Here is a 17,703-nt window from a genome sequence, read left to right as displayed (position 1 = left end):
GGCTCCTCTTCCTGTTACAGCTTGCAATCTGCTCTGCTCTGCTCTGCTCTCCTTCCTCCCACCCCCTTTCCCACAATGTCGGGCCACACCACCAACCTGAGGGTCAAGCTGCCCCTGCTGTGCGCTTTCCTTCAGCTCCTGACCATCCTCCTGTTTGCTTTTTTCATCCAGTATGACAGCCACACCAGTCCCAAGCTGTGGCACGAGGAGATGCAGCTGCACAGCAAAGGCCATTTGGACAACGAATTCTACCCTCGCTACCCAAGTGAGTATCTTCTCCCCTGGCTCGAAGAGATGCCCTCCTGCCAAGGACGCTACAGCCCTGGGCACCGTGCGGGGGTCCGACGGGGAGGGCTCTGGAGAGGCAAAGTGGAGCAAGGGAGGAATGCAGTGGGCCAGGAGAACACACCTCTTTCCGAAATCTTCTGCACTGCATCCCTCCTGCTAGGATGAGCCACGCCTCCCCCCAGAAATGCCCCCCAAAGTCTCTTCCCCAGAATTCCTCCCCAGACCTTAGATTTCCGAATCATCCAGTTTTGTTTCTGAAGGGGGATCACTGCATCAGAAATTCTCTGTCGATCCCTTCTTCTTTTTGTTAAATGCGAAGTGTTTCTATGATAAATACTAATTCCCTCCCCTAGCAGTTGTGGTAGTTATGATTGCCTCAAGATGCCTTTTGAGTGGTGTTTTTGAATATTAAAAATTGTTTGAGTCCTGGCTTCTTGGTTTGCCATTGATTTCCTCCAGGTTCCTTTTTCAATTTCCCAGTCAAACCTGGGGTCTCCTGGTGGTCTCCCATCCACATACTTGCTTAACTTTGGGGGAATCAGCCAAGACTGACTACTGCCTCCATCTAGCAAGCCAGTTTATGGATGCATTTATGCACCTCACTTAAAAAACAGATTAAATCTTGGCTCAGTCATACCGTTTTTGTAAAATGCATTGATTACGTACATTAAAAGGCACAGCCACTGAAACACACCAGCCCCACAGAAGACAAGACAAATGAAAAAAAGCTGGAGACAGAAAAGTCGCATTAATATTGCTGGTTTTAGTGAGCAAAAAAGTTCCCCAAAGTTGGGCCAACGGACCATTTTTTGATCAGGTCATGAAGGCACTCACAAAATGGCTGTCACAGAGACTTCTCCACATACACCCACACCAACCTTTGCCTTTTTTCCAGGGAAGTGGGCAGATGCCCAAAGGGGGTCCTGGCCTGAAGCCTGCAGTCACCAGCCCAGGCTGCCTGGCCCCCAGCCTTGGGTCCAGCTGGATCCGGCCTTTCTAGCCAGGGGAGCCGGCTGGTTCTATCCAGTCCCCAGAAGGACACGCTGCTTTCTCCCACAACGGCCCCCCCACCATGGTCCCTCTCAGCTGCTCCAGACGGCTGGAAGAGCCCTGTCAGGTCAGGCCGAGAGCCGTCCAGTCCAGGGCTTGGCTTCTCAGGGCGGCTGCAAGAGCTTCCCCAGATGAATCCCATCCCTTCATAAAAACCTCACCAGATCTTGTGGAAAAGAGTTCCATGGGTTAATGATGTGTGGTTTAAGAATAACTTGTTTTTCAGCTGGATTGAGAGAAAGAAAAGGAGTTCTCCTGTCTGCTTTCTTCCTTCAATTGCTTTTTTTCACATGCTCAAGAGCCCCACATAGGCTGAGCATTTCTCGCTGAGGACATGTTTGGGCCCCCTAACCATGTTGGTTGCCCCTTTTGCAATCCTCAGCATTTTTCTTTTCTGTCCCTTTTTAGCAGCTGCTGCCCCCCTCCCTGAGCTGACATCTTCGCAGAGTTGTCCTCTAGGACCCCCAGCTCTTTTTCTGGGTAGTGGACACCACCCGAGCTGAGCAGCAGGGATGCGGATGGGAGGCGCCGCATCCCTCGCCTGGCCTAAGCAGATCCCCGCCATGTCTCATTCGCTGCTCCATTCACCCACCAAAGGGGTCCAGCTGCAGTTTTCACACCATGGGTAGTTTGGCCCCAGCCATTGCTACCTCCTTAGCAAGGTCAGTTTTGAATGGATTATGAAGTATGAAATCTGATTGCCCTTCAGCCGATCAGTTTAGGGTTAAACTTAGAGCTCAGCAGCTGGTACGTCCCACAGCCCATAATCCCCCTCATCCCCGTGAGAACTGCACCACTGAGAGATCGGCCTGGAGATGGGTCTGCATTCTGCCAGCCAAGAGCGCCCCATATCAGCATAACTGTGTGATAATCTTCCCAGCCGGGCTGTTTACGGACTCTCGTGTGCAGCTGATGCACACATTCCCTCTTATCGGCCTGATCTAATGAGGTCATTCTTTGAGCCCAGTTGTGCATATGTAATCCATGTCCACTTCAACCTTGGAGCCCAGTGGAAGAGGTAAAAGTGAGCAGGCGCTTCACTCAGGGAGAAATTTGGCGGTCAGAGCAGGCTCAGCCCGTGTCCGGGCCCCCGCTGCGTCTGGAGGACCACCAGCCCTTGGTCTCGCATCCTGACCTGGCCCATTCCCCTCTGCAGGCTTCCAAGATGTCCATGTCATGATTTTCCTCGGCTTTGGCTTTCTCATGACCTTCCTGAAACGCTACAGCTTCGGCGGCGTGGCCTTCAATTTCCTGATCGCCGCTTTCACCCTCCAGTGGTCTGTCCTCATCCAGGGCTTTTTCCACACCTTTCACAATGGCAAAATCCATGTGGGAATAGAAAGGTGAGCAAGCAAGACTCGGCTGTGGTTTGTGCTGTGGGCCTCAGAAAGGGGTGGGCTCTACCCAAGCAGGGACAGCAGGTGGACACAAAGATGAAGCCGAGGGCTGCCTCAGATGGGTTTCGGGAGGCTTGCCTGAAACTCAACCTCCTAATTCCTGCTCTGTTTCTCATTTATGTGACGAGGGGCCTCTCGCATGAAGGTACAGATTGGCCAATGTGTTTAGAGTGTAGGGGTGTCTTACAGGGTTTGGTTAAGAAAAAGATCAAGAGTGCCGGTGAAGCTCCACTGGGTTTTTTTATGCATAACACACCATCATGGCTGTCACCTTGACTTTTTTGACCACACCCTGCAGACACCCCAATTAGGGGGGCACATCCTGGTGCTCGTGCAGCTGACAAAGGGCCGGTCAGGCATTGCTCTGGGTTTGTGATTGGTCAGGAGAGGCCCTCAAGGTCCTACCAATTGTGCTGTTCTTGGCACAAGTCCAGCAGCACTGGAAGATGCCCTGGGGCATTTCACGCAGAGTCAGTATGGAGGCCTCTTTCAGTGGGGAGGGGCTGGGTTCGCCCACCAAGCTCCACTCCATTGCTGAATTAAACCATTTGCAGGAATCAAATCAATGTGGCATTAGCAACCCACATTAACAGTAAGCAAGCTTAGTAAGTGGTGTGAACCCAGCCAGCAGGTCATGAAGGGACTCCCTGAGCCTGTTGTGTGAATGTTTATAGCAGAGGGTAACTCGAAGGTTGGGCTCAAAGCTGTTTTAGCCTCCCTCTAGACAAGAGCTGCCTGTTGCCTGCCCTGTTGGCCTCAGAGCTGCCCCTCCATGAGAGCAGTGGGGGTTTAGCCAGGAGGAGGGATGTGGGGAGGGGTCCTGTGAGTCCAGATCTGTTTGCAAAGTCAGTCAGTCCGAGCGAGGCACCCGCAGCCCCATGATTCTCCTGCGATGTCCCGCTTCTCCCTCTCCCCTGACCCAGCGGGCCTCTCCCTTGGCAACCCCTGGTTTCAGCCCTGCCCCACAGTGTTGCCCTTGCCTCATCTCCAGCCAGACCTGAGCAGCCTTAAGCCGCCCTTTGCTGTTCCAGGGAAAGGCGGCCTTTCTCCCAGGTGGGGGTCTGGCCTTCAAAAGCAGCCCACCTTGCAGCTGACCGGGCAGGATGGGCTGGCTGAGGCAGCTCTCTTCCCACTTCACCATGCAGCCCTTCCCGTTCCTGCTGGTTGTTTTCGGGCATTTGAACACAGGTTCAGTGCTCTTCGGAAGCCTGTATTTAGACACAGCTGTTGGACGGATGGGGAGGCAGGGAAACCTCCTGCCAGCCACACAATCCTCTCCCCCAACACCTGTCCACCAGGCTGGGCGTTTTTTTTAGAAGAGTCCAACACTGTCTTGAAAAAGAGCAGGCTTAGCAGCAGATGTCCATGCAGAGGGTTTGCGCAATGCACTGGGGCACATCCACACTGCACGCCCCCAGACCCCTCTGCTGTTAGTAGGCCCAGGAGGGGTGTGGGCAGAGGAAAGGTCCTGCTGGGCTGCCCAACCCCAGAGCCAGGCCCCTATGCCAGCATGATGCCTGTGGCAGGATAGGGCTCGCCAGTAGGCACAGCAGACACTTTACTGGCTCTAGCCGGCTCACAGACTAGAGGATCGCCCGAGCAGTGCTGCTGCTGCGTTTCCTGACTCTGTGGCAGCTTCTCCTTCTGTTTGAAAAAAGCTGCAAGAAAAAAAAAACTAATGCTAAATCTCACCTCGCCCCATTCAAGGATGCTGGCTGCTCACCATCTTTCCTGGCAGTCCAAAAGGTCCCTCTCTCATCCTGTCCAAACATCAGGAGAGTCCACAGTGAAGCCACCCGGGAGAATGACCACAAGGCAACTTCTGGCTCTTTTCACGGGAAACTGTCTTTGAGGCAGGGGCTGGGAGGGGGTTAGGGCTGAACTACTGCTTGAGGGAAGGAGCCACCTGGAGCCACACACACCCCCGGCTGGTGCTGCCTCCTTGTGCGAGAAGCCTCAGGGCCCCTCTGCAGCCTGTCCCCCTGTCTCCCACCAGCATGATCAACGCCGACTTCTGCGCCGGGTCCGTCCTCATCTCCTTCGGGGCGCTGCTGGGCAAGACCAGCCCCGTCCAGCTGTTACTGATGGCCGGGCTGGAAGTTGCCCTCTTTGGCATCAATGAATACATCTTGCTGAGTGTCCTGCAGGTGAATTGCTTGGGTCCTCTTTGGGGCAGCCACTGCCTGGGATGACCCCTCACCCACTTGGCTGGGCTGGGCAGAGGGGGAAAGGCTGTAGTCCAAAGTCACTCAGAGGCTGGGTTCGCACAACCATAATAGACCCTGAACGTAATATAAGCGTGTTGTTTACATAATGTACTGTGCTCCTGTCCAGTCTTCACTCGATGGCGTGACTCACACAACCTGCTAGGATGATGGCTGGGTTCCCACAATCGACTGAATGCAGTTCCATGCTTTTAAGCGGGGCCTAGTGGGTTGTGTGAACCCATTCTTAGTTTTGCGGTTGGCAGGGGCTTTGGCCTTACTGTCCTTGACTGGTGGCAATAATCCTCAGCCCCAATGGATGTGCTTCCTCTCCCCCCCCCCCACCATGTTGCCTGTTTCCCAGTGAAAGGGGGCGGCCAGGAGCTGCAGGGGGTCCCTCAAGACTCGTGTGACTCTGGGGCTGATGCGAGTTCTGCCGCATCCTTGCAATCAGAATCCAAAACAATGACCATCATTGCTACATCATGCAATCTAGCTGACATTTGTGGTAAATCATTTGAGTTTTCCACCCACACAACATCCTCTCTTATAGGCATTTTTTCTCATCCTCAGGCTCTTTCACTTCATCACTCCACTAAGTGTCCTTTTACATACTTCTCATCATACCACTTTTATTCAGATCAATTACATTCCTGAAACCCACCTGTAGGTGGTACTGATTTTAAATGATTTTAATCAGTTGCTGGTGCTTTAAAAATATGCTGGCCATATAACTAGTGGTCCAGCATTGTAGAGTTGCCCTCACTCAGCTGCTGCTTCCTCCCTTCTGGCTCAGGTAAAGGATGCTGGGGGCTCTATGACCATCCATGCTTTTGGAGCCTACTTCGGACTGATGGTATCCCGGGTCCTTTTCCGGCCCCACCTGGACAAAAGCAGGCAGCGGGAAGGCTCCACGTACCATTCTGACCTCTTTGCTATGATTGGTAAGACCCCCAGCGAGGCTGTGGGTTTTTTGAGCATTTGGGAGCTGAATCTGAAGAGGCTCCAGTGTGCAGTGCAAGAATGCAAAGTGGGAGGGGCTAACTAGGTTTTTTCATGATTTTGGTAGAACCAGCTGGAAACTTCCTTTCTGGGTATGGTTTGCTGTAAATTATCTTCAGCCTCTCTTAGTGCTCAGGCTACAGTTCCTATGTGTACTCGATTAAAAAATATTGCTGATTTTTAGCAATTGTGCCACAAAAATCTGAGGGAGGCACAGAGACTGCAAAATGGGTCTGGGGGTAGATGCCACCTTGGGCCATGAAGTATCCACCTCCAACTTAAGAAGAGTTTCTTCATTTGTTTCTTGTGTTTTAAGACTGCCCAGTAACCACCCCTCCCTGAGCAGTGTACACATTTATTACCATAAATGTAATATAAAGTAAACCAATGTAAAATCATAATCATAATACCTACCTAAACACCGATTCAGTTCACACAACGGATTTAACCAGTGCTATGTGCGATGGGACAAAGAAGAATTGAAGAGAAATCAAATCCTATGGCAATATTTGAATGAACTAGAGATTAAGACGTTAGAAGTAAAAGGAAGGAATAGAAAGTTGGTTTACTTTATCAGGGTTAAAACAAGATATCTTCTTACTTTTGGCAACCCTTCATGGACTTTCTGCTGACACCAGGACTGAAAAGATGATGCTTTATGGATTTGTTATAGACAAGAGATGGGATATGGAATGAAGAGTTAAATGTTTGTAACCTTAGAGGGGGTGAAGAGTCACTAAATTTGTTTATACTTGTGATGAAGGTTGGAAGTCACTTCTTTATATATTTATTTTTTCTTTATTATATTCTTACTTTTCTCTCTTTCTTCTTCCTTTTTTCTTGCACTTTTCACTCCTCTCTATTCTCTTTTCCTTCTTTAAGTTTAGTTTGTATTAGATTTTACTATTATAATCAAAATTCTTAATAAAAATTATATATATAAACTTCAGAAGTGATGAACTCATAGTGCCCCCCTGTATATTCTCCCTCAGCCCCATTCTTTTGAGACCCCCCAAAACACTGACAGATCACATGGCCAGATTTCAGTAGCAAAACAAGTATTTTGCAACTCCAGAAACAAAAGAACCTGGCATTTCTCCTTGGCATAACAATACAATGGAGATTTTAATATTAGTAATTAGCTTACTTCAGCAAAGGATCGTTACCTTGTCGTGGTGCTGGAGCTTGAGCACCTCAATGATGCCATGAGCTAAACCGTGAAGGGCCACCCAAGACGGGAAGGTCATGACAGAGAGGTCAGACTAAATGCGATCCCTGGGGAAGGTAATGGCAACCCACCTCAGTATTCTTGCCGTGAAAACTAAATGGATCAGTACAACCAGAGATATGTCGGTATACCATCGGAAGATGAGACCCCCAGGTCGGAAGATGGTCAAAATGCTACTGGGGAGGAACAGAGGATGAGCTCAACTAGCCCCAGACGTGATGACGCAGCTAGCTCAAAGCCGGAAGGACGGCTAGCGGCCGACGGTGCTGGTGGTGAACGGCGAATCCGATGTTCTAAGGATCAACACACCATCGGAACCTGGAATGTAAGATCTATGAGCCAGGGCAATTGGATGTGGTTATTGGTGAGATGTCAAGATTAAAGATAGGCATTTTGGGCGTCAGTGAACTGAAATGGACTGGAATGGGCCACTTCACATCAAATGACCACCAGATCTACTACTGCGGACAAGAGGACCACAGAAGAAATGGAGTAGCCTTCATAATTAATAGTAAAGTGGCTAAAGCAGTGCTTGGATACAACCCAAAAAACGACAGAATGATCTCAATTCGAATTCAGGGCAAGCCATCTAACATCACAGTGATCCAAATATACGCCCCAACCACAAATGCTGAAGAAGCTGAAGTAGAGCAGTTCTATGAGGATCTGCAGCACCTACTGGACAACACGCCTAAAAGAGATGTTATTTTCATCACAGGAGACTGGAATGCTAAGGTGGGCAGTCAAATGACACCTCGAATTACAGGTAAGTATGGCCTGGGAGAACAAAACGAAGCAGGACACAGGCTGATAGAATTTTGCCAAGACAATTCACTCTGCATAACAAACACTCTCTTCCAACAACCTAAGAGACGGCTTTATACATGGACTTCACCAGATGGACAACACCGAAATCAGATTGATTACATCCTTTGCAGCCAAAGGTGGCGGACATCTGTACAGTCGGTAAAAACAAGGCCTGGAGCTGACTGTAGTTCAGATCACGAACTTCTTCTTGCACAATTTAGGATCAGACTAAAGAGATTAGGGAAGACCCACAGATCAGCTAGATATGAGCTCACTAATATTCCTAAGGAATATGCAGTGGAGGTGAAGAATCGATTTAAGGGACTGGACTTAGTAGATAGGGTCCCGGAAGAACTCTGGACAGAAGTTGGCAGCATTGTTCAGGAGGCGGCAACAAAATACATCCCAAAGAAAGAGAAAACCAAGAAGGCAAAATGGCTGTCTGCTGAGACACTAGAAGTAGCCCAAGAAAGAAGGAAAGCAAAAGGCAACAGTGATAGGGGGAGATATGCCCAATTAAATGCAAAATTCCAGAGGTTAGCCAGAAGAGATAAGGAATTATTTTTAAACAAGCAATGCGCGGAAGTGGAAGAAGACAATAGAATAGGAAGGACAAGAGACCTCTTCCAGAAAATTAGAAACATTGGAGGTAAATTCCAGGCAAAAATGGGTATGATCAAAAACAAAGATGGCAAGGACCTAACAGAAGAAGAAGAGATCAAGAAAAGGTGGCAAGAATATACAGAAAACCTGTATAGGAAGGATAACAATATCAGGGATAGCTTTGACGGTGTGGTCGGTGAGCTAGAGCCAGACATCCTGAAGAGTGAGGTTGAGTGGGCCTTAAGAAGCATTGCTAATAACAAGGCAACAGGAGACGACGGCATCCCAGCTGAACTGTTCAAAATCTTGCAAGATGATGCTGTCAAGGTAATGCATGCTATATGCCAGCAAATTTGGAAAACACAAGAATGGCCATCAGACTGGAAGAAATCAACTTATATCCCCATACCAAAAAAGGGAAACACTAAAGAATGTTCAAACTATCGAACAGTGGCACTCATTTCACATGCCAGTAAGGTAATGCTCAAGATCCTGCAAGGTAGACTTCAGCAGTTCATGGAGCGAGAATTGCCAGATGTACAAGCTGGGTTTAGAAAAGGCAGAGGAACTAGAGACCAAATTGCCAATATCCGCTGGATAATGGAAAAAGCCAGGGAGTTTCAGAAAAACATCTATTTCTGTTTTATTGACTATTCTAAAGCCTTTGACTGTGTGGACCATAACAAATTGTGGCAAGTTCTTAGTGGTATGGGGATACCAAGTCATCTTGTATGCCTCCTGAAGAATCTGTATAACGACCAAGTAGCAACAGTAAGAACAGACCACGGAACAACAGACTGGTTTAAGATTGGGAAAGGAGTACGGCAGGGCTGTATACTCTCACCCTACCTATTCAACTTGTATGCAGAACACATCATGCGACAAGCTGGCCTTGAGGAATCCAAGGCTGGAGTTAAAATCTCTGGAAGAAACATTAACAATCTCAGATATGCAGATGATACCACCTTGATGGCTGAAAGTGAAGAGGAACTGAGGAGCCTTATGATGAAGGTGAAAGAAGAAAGTGCAAAAGCTGGTTTGCAGCTAAACCTCAAAAAAACTAAGATTATGGCAACCAGCTTGATTGATAACTGGCAAATAGAGGGAGAAAATGTAGAAGCAGTGAAAGACTTTGTATTCCTAGGTGCAAAGATTACTGCAGATGCTGACTGCAGTCAGGAAATCAGAAGACGCTTAATCCTTGGAAGAAGAGCAATGACAAATCTCGATAAAATAGTTAAGAGCAGAGACATCACACTGACAACAAAGGCCCGCATAGTTAAAACAATGGTGTTCCCTGTAGTAACATATGGCTGCGAGAGCTGGACCATAAGGAAGGCTGAGCGAAGGAAGATTGATGCTTTTGAACTGTGGTGTTGGAGGAAAATTCTAAGAGTGCCTTGGACTGCCAGAAGATCCAACCAGTCCATCCTCCAGGAAATAAAGCCAGACTGCTCACTTGAGGGAATGATATTAAAGGCAAAACTGAAATACTTTGGCCACATAATGAGAAGACAGGACACCCTGGAGAAGATGCTGATGGTAGGGAGAGTGGAAGGCAAAAGGAAGAGGGGCCGACCAAGGGCAAGATGGATGGATGATATTCTAGAGGTGACGGACTCGTCCCTGGGGGAGCTGGGGGTGTTGACGACCGACAGGAAGCTCTGGCGTGGGCTGGTCCATGAAGTCACGAAGAGTCGGAAGCGACTAAACGAATAAACAACAACAATTAGCTTAAGATGAAAATCATTATCATATAACCAATACTTTGATGCAAGTTTCAGCAGCTGATATATTTTATGCTTACAATATTGATGTCCTAAATGGTAATTAATATTGTGAGATTTTTTTTTCTTTCCTTTCTCTATTTGCAATACTCTAAGCTATCTAAATAATCTCTAATCTTATTTATTTATTTAATTTTTATCCTGCCTTTATTATTTTTACAAATAACTCAAAGCGGCGAACATCCCTAACGCTCCTTCCTCCTCCTATTTTTCCCACAACAACCATCCTGTGAGGTGGGCTGAGAGGGAGGGACTGGCCCATGGTCACCCAGCCGGTTTTCGTGCCCAAGGTGGGACTAGAACTCACAATCTCCTGGTTTCTAGCCCAGCACCTTAACCACTGTATTGAAACAATACAACTTACCAAGATGTATAACAAAATAATAAAGAGGGAAAAAAGAAGAAGTGGGGGACACCCATGTTGCTTTGAAGGGGAAGGGGCTTTTGGGAAACTGCAGAGCACCCCTGTATGTCTGCCACTGCCCTCTTCCACTGCCCCTCCCACCCCCACACATTGCAGAGAAAGGAGGGCACCTTCCCCTCCCCAGGTGGGCCCCAATAAGGGAAGGGGAGAGGGAAGGGGCCGAAGAGCAGCCGTGGCTGGGCCGAGGGGCTGAGAGGGGCTGAGGGAGATGGAGAAGGGCTTCTGGCTCCTCCTGTTCAGGGCCACCATCGCAACCGCCATTCTGACTGTTTTGACCTTGCCTGCAGACACCCTCACTCTGTTCTTCCCAGCTGCTTTGGAGACTGGGCTGGATGTGAGGGGGCGGTTGGGGGGGCAGGAAGAACTTCTCCTATTGAGGGAGTGGGGAGGGTACCTCTGAGGAGGGATGCTGGAAGGCCCCCCTGCTTGGCTTCTTCGGAGGCGAGGGAGGAGGGGGTGCAGAAATAATGCCTCCCTGTGTCCCCGGCAGGAACGCTCTTCCTGTGGGTCTTCTGGCCCAGCTTCAACTCGGCTGTGACGGCCCATGGGGACAGCCAGCAGCGGACAGTGATGAACACCTACTTCTCCCTGGCTGCCAGCACCCTCGCCACCTTTGCCACCTCTGCCCTGGTGAACCACAGGGGCCAGCTGGACATGGTGAGGAAGCCCCTCAGTCTGTGGAGAAAAAGCCCCCCCGCCTCCTCTCAGGCCTGTGGCAAGAGCCAGCAGGCGGTTCCAGGGCACCTCCACCATTAACTAAGGGAGGGGCCCAGTTTGCGCCCCCATCTGTTGGGGAGTAGGGTTGCAGATCCCCAGAGCCAGCCTGTGCTCCTCACTTGACCAGATTCTGCAGCAACTCCTCCAATTTGAGGATCTAGCCCTCAGGCAGGGACCTTTCCTCAGTTACACCAACCAATCTTTTCAGCAAGGCTGTCCTTGCCTTGGGCATCTCCTGAGCCCCTCCAAATGTTGCCACCCAATTCTAATTGTTAATGGGCTGGCAGGGGGAGATTAACTACATGGGGTGTTGTTGTTGTTGTTATTATTATTACATTTTTATCCCAACTTTTGATATACACACACACACACACACATATACTTATATACATACTGTGTGTGTGTGTGTGTGTGTGTGTATCAGGGCAGCAAACATACCTAATAATCCTGCCTCCTATTTTCCCATTTTAATTTTTATTTATTTTATATTTTATCATTTAATGAATTGAATTGAATTGAATTGAATTGAAATGAAATAATGAAATGAAATGAAATGAAATGAAATGAAATGAAATGAAATGTATGTAAAATGAAATTGGAATTCCTTCATTTCTAGCCCCCCCACCCCAATTCCTGGGTCACTTTCTTCTAACCCCCCCCCCAAATTCTACCCTCCACCCCCAGGTTCATATCCAGAATGCGGCCCTGGCCGGCGGGGTGATCGTTGGCACTTCGGCCGAGATGATGCTCACCCCCTTTGGGGCGCTGATCGCTGGGTCCTTGGCTGGCCTGGTGGCAACCCTGGGCTTCAAATTCCTCACGGTAGGTGCTCAGAAATGCACGGGCAGAGGTTTGCCTGCAGCCCTCCCCGGTACTTTCAGTCTTCCACACAGAATTCTGTGCTACAGGAAACCTTTTGTTCAACATGTGTGGATTTAGCAGCGGAGCCAAGAAGGGGAGGTGGGCAGGGACCCAAAGCCAGCTGGGCAAGAAGCAAGCAGAAGGAGGGTCCCTCAGCAGAAGGCCCAGTTCTCAGTTGGGCGCAGGGGCTTCCTTCTTCCCACCCGACAGTGCGGGACCCTCTTTCCTTCTCTTGCCCAGCCCATCCTGGCTGCCAAGCTGAAAATCCAGGATACCTGCGGGATACACAACCTGCATGGGATGCCCGGAGTCCTTGGCGCCCTCCTTGGCGCTCTGGTGGCAGCTCTGGCAATTCCAGATGTCTACGGTGAGGGGTGAGTGGCTCTAAGAGCCGGGGACCCAGAGGCTTAGGACTGGGGGGGACGGTTCCCTTCCTCCCTCCCTCTCTGGCTCCCCGCCTGAAGTGCCCGGCAGGGCATAAAATGGGGGCTGCTCCTGAAAGAAGCCTCGCTCACCAGGCCGCCGGGTCTGTGCTCACGCAGGATGGCTGAAGTCTTCCCCCTGGTGGCCTCCGGGCAGCGGACGTCGGTGCAGCAGAGCCTCTTCCAGCTGCTGGGCCTGCTGGTCTCACTGGGAATGGCCACACTCGGTGGAAGCCTCGTGGGTGAGTGGGGCAGGACAATCACCCTGCAGTTCTTTCCACGATTTTGCACTGGTTTTCACAGGGAAGTTTTTCCACTTGGGATCCTCGTGCAACTTCAGAAGGGAGCGAAATGCAAGCCCTGGGCTTGCACCTCTGCACAGGGCTTGAGAAACAGCCTGCTCTTCCCTCTCCCACCTACCCCATATCCCATATTCCTTTTCCATCTCACGCTCAGTGGCACATCCACTGACCTCAAAGTGTGGTTTGCAAAACTGCCTGCCCTTTCTTTCTGGACGGGACTCTCCTGACAAATAGCCCCTTTAGGCAAGAGAAGGTGGCCCAGGCCGGCAACCTCATCTCAGAATGGGCGGAAGTTACAGGAAGGGAGATTCTGTGTTTCCTCGTCGGGAGAAATTGTCCTGACTGAAAGAGCCGGTCCCCTGAGGGCTGAGCAGCCCCTGTCCAGGGTGCTTCAGGGACTGTCTCTGTGATTCTGGGATCCTATGAAACGTCAAAGGTGGCAGCTTTGGAGGAAAGGAACTCCACAGAATTTGAAGGGGTAAAATACATAATTTACAGGCACACATTTCCTCCCTCTCTGCACATGCAGCAACGTTACAATCATCTCATGCACATATAAAAAGGAGGCAGAGCTTCAGTCATGTTGTCACAGCCACCATCTTGACTTTTTTGACCCCCCGTGGATACTCCTGATGATTTTCTTGGGAAACGCCCATTTCCAACCATTATGCCATTAAAATTCCACGGAATGAAGAAAGGAGGCGTTGAATGTACAAACGGGTACATGTACAGCCCGTGGGTTGCCAGTCGGATTGATTGTACAAACCATGCTTAGGGTTAGCCATCTATGTAAGGGCTCTGTGCAAGCAGAGCTACAAACCGGCTGCTAAAATGATTCTGAGAAGGGCTTGCTTCAGACTATCAGGAAAACAGGGCCTTTAGTGACTGGGGAGGGCGGGAGGAGAGGGGAGGGGTGACGTGAGACTCCCATGCCTGCCCTGCAGGCGTGCACGGGGCACCGATGCCCCCACAGAAAGGGCCAAATCGTTTCTCGCTTGCAACGGAAAACACGCCGAGCCCCTCTGGCCAGAGCAGTGATTGTGGGAGCCCTGAAACTCCTGACCACAAGAGGTCAGTCTAATCTGCGAGGGGGGGGGGGAGGCAGAGTTTGGCTAAAGGCTGCCCCCCTCCTCTTGCTCTGAACAAGCCCATTTGCATAAAAAAGCAGGTGGCCGAAACATTTGGGCAGGGAGAAGGGTCCCTGAATTGGGCAGCCGCCAATCTCTGAAATCTGAGCTGCGCATGGCTGGGGACCCCCAAAGCACCAGGCCTCAGAGGGCAGGAAGGTTGGCCGGGGAGAGGTTTGCCACGCATGGCACTGCAGCCACTGCAGGTCTCAGCCCGGGCGGGATTCAAAGAGGGGAACCAACGCCTTGCAGGCTAACAGTTCTGACGGGGGGATGGGGCGTTTGGGGAGGGTGGCTCTTTCTGGAGGGTCTGGCTCTGGAAGATGCTCGGGCCCTCCCTGGGGAAGGCGGGGATGCCAAATGAGCCGGAACTGGCAAAGCTGGCGAAGTGGCCTTTGACATTTTGAAGTGGGAAACCCAGGAAAGGCCCCCAGAAGAAGCCTGCCCCCCGCTGCACTAAATTGCCCCTGCTCCTCACTGCCAGTTTCTCTTTCTTAGGGGCCATCCTGAAGATGACAGGCCTTGGGTCTCCCCCTGACGCTCTCTGCTTCGAGGATCAGATCTACTGGGAGGTATTTGAAGGGTTCTTCAGGGTAAAAGTCAGCTGCTGTTTAACCTGCATCAAATGTCACCTGTGGATTCCCCTGAGACCAGAGGATTGACTGACCGACTGCCCAACTGACCGACTGAATCTGGGTCTCCCCAGTCCCAGCCCAAGCAGCTTAACCAGCACCGCATTACCCTGTAATGAAACACATGGGCTCAGTTCACACAACAGGCTAGACTAAGCTAAAATGAGATAATGTGCTACATGATGTGAACAAAGCTATTGTTTTGCTAGCCCAGATTTAGGGTTTACCGTATTGCACAGACACAGCCCCACAATTCATGTTACAGGAGAGAAGGGGGGGAAACGGTGGGTGTGCAGTGACAGCCAGATGGGAACGTGTGGTCTTGCCGGAGCTGTGAGCCACACTGGGTCAATGTTGCCGTGGGCTAGAAGGGTCGGCTAAGTAACTTCCTAGTTCGGGTTAGGGCAGCACTTCCTTTGCAATGCACCAAAGCTGGCGAGAAAGGGGGCTTTTAACCGGAATGCTTGCAGGCTTCTGGAAAGCATTTTGCACCAGCTTGGGTGGCAGGAGATGGCTCCTTCCCTCAGGCCCTCTCCTTTCCACTTTGCTTAGGTGCCCGAGGAGCATCGCAATGACTTCCAGGGCATGGAAGCTGTGAGCACTGAGGAGGCAGACAAAGGCACCCAAGCCTGACAGCTCGGCCTGGGATGCTCACATCGCCATCACAATCATCATCACCATCACCATCATCAACAACAAAAGTAATAAACCCAAATGATAATGTTTTGCCTTGGAGAAAGGAGATGTCTTCATGAAGCACGCTGGGGCTGCCTGGAAGTCTTGCAAATACCGTAAATCGTTTACAACTCAAGTGCCTGCTGTGCAAGTTCAGAAGCGCCACCTTCTACATTGCTATCTCACAGGTTCAAGAGCTGGGCCAATGCCTACTGGAAAGTATCCCAAGGCAGAGCACTGGTGGGCCATTATCAAAGGGGGATAAATGCAGCAACCAATTTTGTTTCTAAATTAAGCATCTTTTCTCTCATAACCACCTTCAAATTTGCACCATCTTATTTGCTTTTCAACATAAATTTCATAATGGAAATCAGAAATACAGCCACGTAACTGAGAGTGTGTAACAAACTGCAACCCAATAAAAGATGTGAGTAATCAGACAACTGAGTAAAGCCCTGGTCTGAGGTTGGGCAGAAGTTTCTCTGAATGTTACAGTCAATAAGTGGTTCTCAGACTCGGTTGAACTGATTGAAGCGTTTGACGTCGGCTACGTGGCTTCCACAACGTCAGCTGCCAATCTTTGGGAGAACATTGGTTTTCTGGAAGTTTTTCTGGAAGTATTTTGCATATTCAGTTCTTACACTAGAAACATACATAACATTAATTCAGTAAATTCTATGAAATGTAGCAAGAAAAAAACTGGATGGCAAGTAAAATGCAAGATAAATGTGTTGCATCTTGAGATATACCACTTTCCAAAATTGTTGACCTTTTTCAGCTTGGCACCACAAGTGATAAAAAGCTCCTAATTCTTTAACATGTTTCCAATACATTTTGAATAATTAAGATCCATTTTAACAATCATAACTGGGTAATATACCAATGAAAAAAATATTTATACCAAATTTCTCTAAGCATGATATTTGTAGTAAAGTTGATATTAGTTTGCTATTGAAATTCCCATTGTTGCATGGCAGTACTTGAATCCATATTATGCATTTGTTTGATCACGCAAACTTTACCTTGTTCAGCTTCAGGACCAAATTTTATCAGTAATTTATAAATAAGTCCTAATAAACACTTGGACTTTGCATTATAACATTCTGAATTCTATTGACTATTCTAGTAAGATTCTATTAAGAGTCCATTGGAGATGGGTGGCTAATAAATTCAAATTAATAACTAATAATAATAAAAATAAAACTCCGAATATCCTCTATGTTTCAGCATTTCATTATGTGCTATCATGCTGATGTATGAATACTGAAATAAGTGAGGAGTTTCAGTCCATTCTTGAGATCTCTTCATAAGATTTTATCCAGGTTTTATTGACCACAAATCTTGAAATCTGTAAGAATTATGAAGCTCCCACTGATTAACCTTACTCTACAAACTTAAAACAGCCAATTATGACAATCCAGGATTAAATCTGTTCTTGTACTTTCCCCATATTTTCACTAAACTGTTTATAATAATGTAGTAAGGTCTAGCGGTTAAGGCACCAGGCTAGAAACCAGGAGACTGAGAGTTCTAGTCCCACCTTAGGCATGAAAGCCGGCTGGGTGACTTTGAGCCAGTCCCTCCCTCTCAGCCCAACTCACCTCACAGGGTTGTTGTTGTGGGGAAGATAGGAGGAGGAAGGAATATTAGGTATGTTCACCACCTTGTGTTATTTATAAAAAAATAATAATAAAGGTGGGATAGAAAAATAAAATAAAATAATTCTGTTGTTTTTTTAATCCCTTCCAGTTGTTTCAGTCCAATGTATTTCACTGCTGCATCCACTCCTTCCGTAGAAGCTAGTTCGCCCTAAAGACCTTTATTTGTTCCACAGTCCAACTTATAGCTTGAAGAATGTTGAATTTTCTTTTTTGTTTCTTAGTATCCGAGATAAGCTTCTTTGCCAAGCAGACAGTTGCTTATCATCCATTCTTATAGCTATAAATTGAAACAGAAGATTGATTTTTGGAAGTGTGTTCATATTAATTGCTGTGATTCTTTCCACCCATCACTTTAGCCAAAGTTGTGACTTGCCTTTTTGATTCTGCAGATGGGACAGGCTCCAGCCACAGTCCTTAGCTGGCGGCACTGTTGGACCCCAGCACCACTTGATGGTTAGGCAGCCTCAGAAGTCCAACAGATAAACACAAATTAGGAAAAAAATGACAGACGCCATA

General features: G+C 48.7%; 1 protein-coding gene across 1 annotated transcript; it reads left to right on the top strand.

The window, feature by feature from the left end:
- RHBG (Rh family B glycoprotein) lies at positions 1–17,005 on the top strand. The gene is made up of 10 exons (XM_063316812.1): positions 1–265; positions 2,495–2,681; positions 4,732–4,882; positions 5,736–5,883; positions 11,281–11,447; positions 12,192–12,329; positions 12,609–12,742; positions 12,911–13,032; positions 14,718–14,791; positions 15,404–17,005. Exons 1-10 carry the CDS (start codon positions 76–78, stop codon positions 15,482–15,484), a joined length of 1,392 nt encoding a protein of 463 aa, XP_063172882.1. The 5' UTR covers positions 1–75; the 3' UTR covers positions 15,485–17,005.
- Positions 17,006–17,703: the final 698 nt, after the last annotated feature.

The sequence above is a fragment of the Candoia aspera genome, chromosome 17, assembly GCF_035149785.1.
Source record: "Candoia aspera isolate rCanAsp1 chromosome 17, rCanAsp1.hap2, whole genome shotgun sequence".
Taxonomy (NCBI): Eukaryota; Metazoa; Chordata; class Lepidosauria; order Squamata; family Boidae; genus Candoia; species Candoia aspera.
Note: the sequence above shows the minus strand (reverse complement) of the source record. Positions and strands in the feature narration are given on the sequence as shown.